Below are 11,717 nucleotides of genomic sequence, written 5' to 3' on the forward strand. Positions count from 1 at the left end.
GGGGGGGGGGTCATTTTCACTCAAACACCCTCCCCCTTCCTACAATCCTTACGGGGTCCTTGCCTAGACTTTAGAACTGTTTAAGATAACAGATGATTGACTGAAAGTTTTCCCTGTTTTCTAGCGGATGAGGTGCAGTTCCATGAGGGTGCACTCCCCCCAGAGCCTGATGAAGATGAGGAAGCCTTGCAGAGGGAGGGACCGATGAGACTCATCCACAAAGCCAACGAGAGACGGCGGCGCTCGGAAATGAAGGACCTGTTCGACAAGATGAAGTCAGTTCTGGGATACGATGAGGAGTACAAGATGTCCAAATATGCGGTCTTGAAGGAGGTCAGATTTCCATGTCGTCTTACTGTAGAAGTAGAAAATGCTGGAACCTCTTGTAATTTCTTTTAAATTTGGTTGTCATAAATACATGTATGTTTGAAACTAACAAGAGTCTATCAAGAAGAAATTATACCATACACCAGAAACCTTACTATAATAGACTAGTAAGGTAGTGCAATCCTCATTCTTTGTCTCACCCACACTTACTGCTATGTAGGTATATTATCAGGAAATTCTGATAAACTAACTATTTTATTTGATGATAGAGGATACTTGGAAATTGTCTCACCTTGCCTACAGTTTTCTAAGCCTCCCTTGTCTTGCCCCTGTAGACAGTGGAGGAGATTGGGAACCTGCTGGAGGAGGAGCATGACCTGTTGGTACAGAAACACCAGGAGAGACAAATGTTTCAGGAGCTGGCTGAGAAGATGGCCAAAATAACAGGTGAGGGAGGAAGACCTCAGTATCATTGGTACTGATTCAAAGACATGTCAAACTCTACTACTGGGTAAATTACAAAGATTATGACTCTGAGTGACATCCATCACTCTTCTGCAGTGTCACTAAAATGACTTAACTAGTTGACACTTATCATGGACACTGGCAACTATATCAGATTGAAAACGTAGTGTAACCGAGGTGGTATTCCGGTTCTTTTCGGATACTGCATGAGGAGCTGACTACGGGGCTAGGAAGAACACACACAGGACACAGGCATGGCCGTTACACACGCACGGGAGTCGTGGGGCTGGTACAGTCTCTCCCTACTCTTTTCCCTACTCTCAGACTGATTCCCTAATTTTATTTTCAGGCCAAGAGATGGATGACATCCTGAAGACCTACTGGACTGCCAGCTCCTCCATCTGGCAGGATGCTAAGGAGCTCCCCCCTCCTGTGGTCAGGCCCAAGCCTCCTCCACCAGCACCTAAACTGGAGTTCATGCCCTCATCCAAACCTGGGAGTGGGTCTGAGTCTGGGGACAGGCAGGACAGACCTTCTCGGCCAAGTTCAACATCAAGCAGTAAGTTGTATGTTTTCTTCATATCCTTGAATGGTATTCCTCAATCATTCAGCATGCTCCTTTCACTGTCACATAAGTGTAATTTTATGTTGCACGTGACAAAAACATGTATGTGGATTTTATTTGCTGCATATATTAGATAATAATGGCAATGGTTTCTGAACTGGTAAATTCTTAGCTGTGCAGGTGAAATTTACATGATGCGGGTAATTTTCAATATGGTATGGAGAAAAAAGTATTTCAAGCCCTGATAGCCCTTATTTGTTGTGCAGGTTCTGGTTCCAGACCCGGTACTCCCACAGGAAGCCTCCAGAAGGGCAGGACAGACGCTCTTCGCACTCTCCGCAAAGTTTCCGCCAACGCTGCTCTCCAAGTCCAGTCTGGAAAAGTCAAGCCCTTCAATGTAGCAAAGCCGCCGCAGTCTAACACAGCTCCTCAAGCTGCTGAGAGAAGCAAGCCCCTCATCCTGAAGACAAAACCAAACGCAAAGAACAACAAAGTCGTCACCACCTCACCCGGCACACAACTGGTCACCAGTAACATCATGGCAGGTGGTCAGCCAGTCACCATACCGGTGGCTACAGTCATGCCACAGCTTGTACCATCTGTGAAACCTACGGTGACTCCAGTAATTATCAGCGTGCAGTCCTTAGCGGTGAGCAGCAGCCAGACTTCTGTGTCAGCCCAAACGTCGAGTAGCTCAGCTCCCACCAGACCCATGGCTGCAAGCACTCCAGTGCAGCCTGTAGTGCCATGTATGCAGGTGCCCCAAGGACCGCAGCTGTCCAGCCAACCTGGCGCCATGGTGGGTGTGATGCAGCCAGTAGCACAGGTACAGCCAAATAATACAGCTGTACAGCCAAACCAGCCTGAGTCTGGTGTTCCTTTGACTTCGCTGTCCATGTGTCAACAAGGCCAGCCTAATGTGACGTCCCAAAGCACAGTTTCCTCCTCCCTTCCTCAGACTGTCCCAAGCCGGCAGCTAGGCACTGTCCCCCCACAGCAAGGATCATTAGCTACTCCATATAAACCACCAGCTGTGAGCAACCAAATCGCAGCTTCTGCTGGAAACCAGACTGGTGCAAAACACCCAATCATGAGTTCAGAGATGGGAAAAGCGATTACACACGGACCACCTGTAGGTGTGGTGTCAGCCTCCCAAACCGCGTCTCAGGGCTCCGGGTTTGGTTCCATGATGGCCACATCAGCTGGAACGTTACAACCTAAAAGCCAACAAAACATGCAGCCAAACAACCCTTTGCAAGGTGGGGGAAATCCTGCTGGACAGATAGTGACACTTGCCGGTAAACCCGGCCAGTTCCTGGTGACTCCAGTTTCAGGACCACAGGGCGCTCTCCTGCTCCAGCCTATAGGGAGGCTTCCTGTCAGTCATGGAGTGACTACCAGTATGCAGAATGCTGTCACGACTACAAGCCAGACTCCAGGACAGGGTTTTGCTGCTGGACAGATGACCACCAGCTCTGTCCAGCTACAACAGGGCCAGCCGATACCCCATTCCCTGGTCCCTGTGTCGGGTGGCCAGCCCGTTCAGCTGAACTCGCCCCTGACCGCTGCACACAGCGGCGGCATTCAGCTGGTGGCGCTACAGAGACTGCCGATCAACCTGTCACAGCCCAACGTGTCGGTGAGCTCCCAGCCGGTGTACCTACAGGTCTCTCCGACCCTGAGTAACATCCAGGCTGCGGGTAACCCTCTACAGACGACAGTGACCAGCCACACCATGCAGCAGCTCTCCCCTCTGTCACCCACCGCCGTCAGACCCCTGCAGCTGATGGCATCTTCCGTTCCCCAGGCAACGGTAACCCAGGGCAACACAAACCTGACCCCGAGCCAGATGCACCAACTCGGCAGCAGTTTTATGAGAGGTCCTGCCCCTCAGATGGCCCCAGTCATGCAAACCAGTCAACAAGGGTCCGTATCTCAATTAAGACCTGTCCTCCCTACTCTCAGCACTCCCAACTCCCCTTTTCAACACAACCAAAGTTACAGCCAGTCTCAGGTGACGCCAGCTTTCCAACCTGATGGCAGTGGCACTCCAAGTAGTCATAGTCAAGTTCCCGGGCCCTCCCCGAATTCTACCGGCCAGTACCTGCCCCAGACCGCCCCGTCCTCTGTGTCTTCCCCCGGGGTGGACATCCTGTCTGCAGCCGTGTGTGAGGCTGGGCTGCAGTCGGACTTTGTTGGCCCGCAGCCGCCGACGGCGACACAACAGGCTGCCAGCGCACCCCCCTCTACAGAACTCTCCACGCTGTCGACTGTGAATGTAGAGCTGCTGATGCCTGCAGACCAGCCGGGTGACTCCTCCTCATCTTCTGGACCAGGAACTTATACTGGTAAGATCAGCATTACTACTAATCGTAATTAACAAGGGTTCTGCTATCAAAAAATCTCCAAGCAGATCCTAGGGTGGCAAAAGACAGTATCAAATTGGCCAACCTTGGGTGGCGTAGGGACCCTCCCTGGCGCATGGATACTGCCTGGCCAATTTGATACTGTCTTTTGCCACCCTAGGATCTGCTTGGCGATTACTATCAAAGGCACTGCAGTGTGTGCGTATGAAAAAAAGTGTTATGAAGATGATAGAAAGAAAGCTGGACACAAAGAGTTGAAAGAAGTCAGTTGTTTTTTGGTTTTCACATTGCAAGGATAAGATTTTTGTACAGTTCAGCCTCTGACTTTTGCTTATATGCACCTTAGATGCCCCACAACCTGACTATGAGTCCATCTGATCCAGTTCACCTTCATGTAAGCATCAGTTCCCATGTTTTAGCTGCCCATGGACTTGTTATTATGATGAACTCACAAGTATTACCCAGGCTGTTCAAATTTTATTACTTTATCAGATTCTGCACTCACATTATATAGGAATATGCAGGTACAAAAGTTATGACTCTCTGTCACAATTATATATGGCAGGATTTCAGACGGACATAGTGCCTCTAGTCCAAGATCAACAATTGTTTTTTTTTTTTGTCAACTTACAAAGTACAAGTTACCTTTGGTGATGTGAAAAGGATACAATTCTCTTACTGTTTGGGCTTGTGTGTCAAATAGAATCATAATGATCATATTTAATGTGCTGTCATATGTTCTTACTATTTTCCTTATATTTTACTACAGAGAAAAATGCAGAATTCTGCAAGGAGGATACACCAAGACTGTCTTCCAAGTGACTTGCTAATGCTGCTGGATTTACTAAGTGGTTTTGCTGCTCTTGTATGATGATACCGGTATAATGACAAGAAAGATAAAGATGCCATTGAACATTATACATGCTAACTGTCCAACGTCATACCAATAGTCTATTACATACTTAGTCTTGATTATGGTACAGTTGCCAAAGTGTTGTACTCTACATTTCTGTTGTGAGGGAAAGAGGCCAACCAAGACAATGAACTAAGTTTGAAGACTCTTCTTTTCAGAGGATGTCTTTGCTTACTGCTGCTGCTATATACTTGTGATACTTGTACAAAACTTGAGATGTATAGTTATGATTATATTAAGGATGTTAATAACATGATGTTGTAGAGTAAGTGAACGAATGTGTCACTGGTGAAATATGTCAATGGAACGTCATTTGTCATACGTCATTTGTAATGGTATTCCATTTTATGTCTAAGACAACTACTTAGCTAACTTAAAACGGTGTAAGAATAAACTTTTTTGTCTCTTTGGGTTACATCAAGAGGTTCCTGCCTGCCCAGTGATCATGTTTTAATGTAACCCTTCTGCTGTTGATAGACAGTCTAACTCTTCTACTAGATATTTGGGGAATTGTCTGTTACAGTCTACTTGCCAGTGCTTTGGAAAAAAGTGCTGAATCAATGTTACATGCTGCTGTGACCTTTTAGTTGTACTTTAGTCTCTCTACTGACGGTAACCTGCCAAGCATTGCCTTAGATCTGTCACTAATGATGTTTATAAACTGACGTACAGGAGGAGATGTCCTTGATGTTGCTTCTTGATAATGTTTCCTGAAAAGATGTTTTTTACCAGACCTCATCCAAATTTGCAAAGTAAGGTTAAGGAAATAAAGAATCTGTTATGGTTACAAAGTGAATGAAGTCCAGTGACAACATATTTTGAAGGATGAGCCAAGATGTGATGATATAGTTGGTGCAGTTTAGGGGAAGATGTACCAGTTCACCATTTTTCAGTTCGTAAAATGCTGTCCATAGCAATCAGTGAATACAGAAATGGACTGCTATTGTTTTGTGGGATGTTACTGATGCAATACAACTATGAACGAGCGATATATTTATTTGGCCCCCACAAATCGCTGGTGCTTATGAAGCTCTGGTCATGTCCAGTTACAACATCCATGTGTACATTCGTAAAATAAAGTTATGTTATTTTCTGATTTTGGCTTCTTGTCAAATGACTTTGCTTTATGTGGCAGTAGGTTAGAGTAGCCTGTGTACCATCCTGGTTAGTTTACATCTGCTCCGATAGTTGCATGATACCCACCAACATTTAGTGGGTAGAGATTATTGGGTTGGACGTAAACTAACCAGGATGGTACCCAGGGTAAGCTTTGAGTGAATATACCCTCAGCTTTTGTAATTTATTGCCTCTTGGATTTGTGTGGAAAAAGCTGGAGCTAAGGAAAGAAAAGTATGGTGTGGTGTGGTCTGGTGTAATATGTGGTGTGGTGTGGTGTAAGACAGGGATTAAGGGGGGGGGGGGGGTGAAGAAAAATTGCCCTGCTGACATTGAGTCAAAACAAGTTGTTACCTTTGGATATTACCTCCACTTCTCTCCGCCCAACTGTAGAAATTTTCACTGCGTATCAAGGGCGTCACCCAGCGGATTGAAAATTAACTGCATTACGTTAGGTATTTAACAGCGACTTCTACCGGCCAATAAGATAAATGTTGACTGACTGAAATGTGGTGGTAGCTGCACACTGACCCATTTATATGTTGTTGTCCATCCAATCAGCATGTAGTGCAGGTTACTCAGTTCATATTTCCGCAGAGTAAACACTAAGTAGTCCATATTGGTTGGTAAATTAATTTTCTTACTTTTCTTCCAACGCACTCGGTTGCAGTTCTACTTCACTCCGCTGAGGAACTGGCGCCCTTGTACCGTAGCGAGCTGTAGAAAAGACGAGACATGAATACCAGTGACGGGCGTTATAAAACGTTAACACTGCCTTTTACTGACGGAATGAAGCTCGGGACAAGCTGACAGAGATAACAAGACGTACTACATGTACTCTTGCTGCTAGATTGGCTCCAAGTGTCAAAATTATACAGGCAGTCGTAAACCTCCACGTGTGTTGATCCGAGGCGCCACCATGTTGCCTGTGACTTTTGTGTAAGGGCATGTTTTTGCTCCTCCATTTTAGATTAAAGCCAATAAGCAGTTGATACCAGTGTGAATGTAAATGAGTTTGATGATTAACATCAATCAAAATGTTTCATTCGCGCTTAGAATGATAACAGCATGTTGCGGTGATATACTATAAACACGTGCACCGTGTAGCCTACCATTTGGTAATCTCCACCAGACTCCTTTGTAGGCTGAATAAATAGTAGAAATCGGCCTAAAAGAATGTAGCTGGTCAGGGGAGTTGGCCATCCTTGAGCTTCACTGGAAATATCTTCTTCGGCTGGTCAGTCTGACATCCATGCATCTGGTTTGTCGATCGCGTAATCCCCACTATTTATTCACGAAGTCTAGTGTCTAGATCTCAACATATTGATCATTGTGATGACAACAACTCCACTAGTTAGTTATCTTACTACTGTCGACATCAGGGCAGCTTTAGACAACCATGTATTCTTTAAAACTGCTGATCCTAATTGTACCTCACTGCATTTGTCGTTTATTCGTTGCTGATCTATAGACAAACATGGAATTCCTGCTTATTCTGATGTTGACGTGGGACAGCAGCATTGGCAATGGGCGTACCGTCAACAGCTTCCTGTAAGATGAAACAAGATTCAGAGATTCAAAGTTTAAGACAGATTCAAGTGCCAAGTAACGGAAACAGAAGACAACGACCAAATATTGCGATTTTCTTCGAAAAATGATCATTATTCCGACTAATATTATGAATTATCATGACTATTCCGTTTAGACTGAAAATTAGAATTTCCACAGTCATTCGTGATTGCAACTATGCACTTGCGATGCCACTCCAACTATCATTAGTTCTTGTCAACCGCAATACCAAACGACTGTACCTTAAGATAATGGGGTGGCCTAAAAGTCCACAATGCTTGACACTTATGATCATTTTTGTGAGGGACACATGCACACGTAACGTGTACAAGATGAGAAATATCAGTTCATCACGGACGTTGAAGGTTAGACACCCATGTAATGAGATACGGTTACGGAAGCAACTGGATAGATTTAAAAAACTATCAGGCGTTGCAGATAGCAACCACGATTTCATAGATCAGTCACAACTGGACGAAAAGTAGTGGATGCTACTTGAAACGCCTGACAGTTTTCAAAATCTATCCACTTGCTTGAGTGATTATTTTCTTCAGTGCTTCACCTAAAACGTTGACAGGAGTAATGGACATGAAGTGACCACTTCTCGATACTATTCTTCACTTTTCCTATTCAATGCGCCAAATATTACTAAAGCAAAGATTGGCTACACGCCTATTTGTTTTAACGTTACTGTAGTTGACCACCAAGACCAACCGTGCAAAGCGAACTTAGATATGGAAGGTGCTAACGTGGGCACTGTCAGTCTTCAATGTGAAACATGTGTGAAAACACATACGCTCGCGAACACGCACTCACACACACGCACGCACACACGCGCACAGACACAACGATAGTACTCATGTGTAGTATACAGTCAACGAAATGTCCTTTGTTACTCACATCAAGGAAAATGCCCTTGCTTACTTCGAAACTTACTGGCTGCAAAAAGTTCGTCATTTTCCTTCATCATACATCTTTTACACTCAACAATGAGAAAACATTTGGAACATTTTGTCATTTGTGTGATCTCTGCCCGTATGTTTGTCAACACATGACCTTCGCGATGCGTCCTATGTTGATTGCGAAGTAGAGCCATTTCTTAATCGATGGCAGTCTGTTGAAGCAATAGCAAAACCAAGAGCATCAGCTAGAAACTCGCCACTTTCTTAGGTGCTTTGATAGGATTATCATTAGGTGCTTTGATAGGATTGTTTAACATCCTTTCAAAATCAAGTCAATGTCTTCATTGTATAGATTGTGTAAAATTTGCAGCAAATGGTGTACATTAGCATTAATTACTGCACCCGGTTCAAATGCTACTGATCACCGGGAAACTTTGAGGACCATTTCAATACGCCGCATACATGGAATGATGTTTTCAGAGGTAACATTACAACCAAGTCTTTCATAAGTACACGAATCACTGGTACTTTATAAGTATACGGTTGTACGTTGCGGTGTTGCTCCTTAGTTTACATACTGGTGATACTACATTATCCATTGAAACTTGCCAACATGGAAAAATACGGCTAAAACAGCTTACCTATGTCTTTGTATTGTGAAAGTTCAATGTATCCTTGGTATTTCTACTTGCAGACAAAGTTTTATCACACTCCTCACAGATATTACGTACAAGACGGCGAGTAGAAAGCAGACAATTCAATGACCGTCTGTCCGCCATTTTCGTAGCACGCGGCTTGGCGCGATTTCCTACCCAGGGTGCATTTCGTGAACGAGCCATGGCCGCCATGTTCACAAACGCGAGGCAGGAGGGGTAGTGCCGAGTTCTTGCCCGGATTCTGCACAAACCGACGAGAATATCCCGAATTAAAGCTCCGATGCAGGTAACTTACCATTTTCTTGTGATTTTTATCGGGCTAGATTGTACGGAATAGGAAAAGGAAGGGCGTAGTGGCCGCTCATACCAAGACCGCCGTCGTGGACCTAGTTCCGGGAGTCTGCAATCTTGAAAACACGTTTACCAGGGGGTATGGGACGGAAAGTAGCGGAAATATTTCAGCGGAATCGCACTGTATGCCATGATTCACCATGCTAACGGCACGCCTGATAATGTAAGTCGTCACAGATGACACGTTGATGGATTAAAGTCCTGTTCGTGGCAGTTTTATGACATTTTGTGGGGGTACGCAGCGAGCGGAACCCGCGAATATGAACGCCCTCTATATTGCATAGCCCTTGTATTAGACTGGGCACGTGTCTGGGTAGGGTAACGTCTCATTCACATGCAAAATAAGACGCAGTACCGCAGTTTTGAAGATTTCGACACCATGTATCGTGTAGATCAGTTCTTTCTTTAGCAACACACGGCGTGGGTAGCAAACTAATTGTATATTTAACGCAGGTCAACGTTATTTTGTTTGGCGTCCGGAGTTAGAGGGTTTCGTGGGGTGGAGCCCTGTGCCTTGCCGCAAAGCCCCATGGTCTAGCTATTAACAAACATTTGCCGAAACAGGGCACATACGCATACTCAGACATGATTACTTCTGCTTCCAGTCTGCTCCCAAATATGCTTTCTAGCGCTAGCGTGAATATGGATGTTGTGCACTCTGGCTTTGAGAACAACAAGCTATGACTGTATTCAGAATATTATTTATTACAAGTCCTGGATACTAAGTATTCTGACCACCTGTAACCTTACCTGGCGGTCCTGGCCCCCTCTCTCACCTGTCTTTACATTGTGAGCCAAGAGCAGGCACTGTTAGTGCACTGTGCAGGGAAAGTTCAGTTGGCAGCATAAGTGACAAATACTTCCTGCTTGCATACCTGTAGCTTTTAAAATATGTTCCGGCGTGTTGTTTTTGTGTGTGTCAGCGTATCAAGTCAGGCGTGAATGTTTGCAGTTGGGAAGTTCAAAGCATGACAAATTTAATACTAGTATGCATAAAACATTGGCCTGTAACATTCAAGTGCTTTGTCGCAGATGTTTATTATTTGCCTATTTTCGCATTTTTGTAAATACCGGGTACATGTATTCCATGGGGGTGCTAAAAAGTTTATGGTCCCTTTAGAAATAAGTTAAGTCAACAGTGGGAAGTGGTGACCTACATGCAGTATTGGACTTTCTGAGGTTAATGTTATAACATGATAAACATTAATAATGGCAAAGGACTTGAATATTACATTTCATCAATACTATGTGGGTATCATTATACCATTCTGCATATGTAGGTCAGTGCATGCACCACCTGTTACCTGTACAGAGTTTTCACAGAATACTGAGTACATGAGTGTACCTGTAGGTGAATATTTTTGTTTTGTACAGAATAGGAATAATTTTGTTTCGTACAGAATACGAATATTTTTGTTTCGTACAGAAATGTGTTGCTGAAAGATATTATTGAAATGATTCCCTAACAGTTTCCATTTGGATCCATACCTGCCGAGCAGAGTGATGTCGGTTTTAATTTGTCTGGTGCAGGTAAAATCTTGAGTGTCACCTGCACTAGTGTGCGGACAAGCTACTGTAATTCCTGTGTTTTTTTTCTTTGCGGTTCATATGTACATGTATTTTCATGTTCACGATTTTTAGGGTCACTACTTACATGAAGTACCGCTAACAAATAATTTGCATTCTTTTTTCTGCACCTGCTGCCACTGTGAACATATAGTTCCGTGATCACCTCTATTTTTCTCAAATCGCGAACTTTTGCTACCGTGAACCTAAAGTTTGTTTTTATTTCTTTACATGATGTTAATATCATTACTCTGTTGCTGTATTTTTTTATTCAAACTTTATTATCATTCGCAATACAACAATACCAAAAAATTATAGCGAATTAGTGATACATAAGAAACAATATTGTTGCTGTATGTAAATTATGATGGCCACATGAATAATAAGAATCTTTTCAGGGGGCTTTTATGATCTATGGAGTAAGGTGCGAGTCAAGAGCTTGTGTTGGTACATTATATGTGATTTATAAATTATAAGTCGATAACTCTTGTTAGATGGCATTACATGAATGAAGAAACTATAAGTATATGTTAGTTATTTAGGTGTAATGTAAATGTACATAGGCAATATGTTGGTCTTCCTTTTAAACATATGATATACATGTAACATTTATGCATTAATTTTTTTCCAGGCCTTCCTAGAACTACAGTTCTTCATCTCCGAAGATTGGCATTACATTCAAGGTAAGTTTAGTTTGTAACTTTGTAATATGTTTAAAAGATAGAGATTGGTTATACAGGGTGTTACTAATTTTTTTGGTATGAGTACTATACATATTGCTTGATCAACAGTCAATAACTATGGGTGTTGTTTGTTCATTCATGTACTAGTATGTTTGAATACTTCAAATAGTTTGTGGTATCATGTTCAATACACACGTGGTTAACTGTAGATGCACAGTTACATCCAGCTCAACAAATA

The 11,717-nt window shown here is 43.5% G+C and overlaps 1 protein-coding gene across 1 annotated transcript in view; it reads left to right on the plus strand.

Annotated features, from left to right (window-relative positions):
- LOC109470563 overlaps positions 1-11,717 on the plus strand; it is a 53,844-nt gene that overhangs the window by 29,415 nt on the left and 12,712 nt on the right. Inside the window, exons 4-8 of the mRNA XM_019769526.1 lie at positions 125-333; positions 663-774; positions 1,142-1,351; positions 1,624-3,705; positions 3,976-3,990. Of these exons, the coding sequence (XP_019625085.1) occupies positions 125-333; positions 663-774; positions 1,142-1,351; positions 1,624-3,705; positions 3,976-3,990 (2,628 nt within the window). The remainder of the gene's footprint in view (positions 1-124; positions 334-662; positions 775-1,141; positions 1,352-1,623; positions 3,706-3,975; positions 3,991-11,717) is intronic.

This window comes from Branchiostoma belcheri, unplaced genomic scaffold, assembly GCF_001625305.1.
Source record: "Branchiostoma belcheri isolate BF01 breed outbred unplaced genomic scaffold, Haploidv18h27 scaffold23, whole genome shotgun sequence".
NCBI classification, from domain to species: Eukaryota; Metazoa; Chordata; class Leptocardii; order Amphioxiformes; family Branchiostomatidae; genus Branchiostoma; species Branchiostoma belcheri.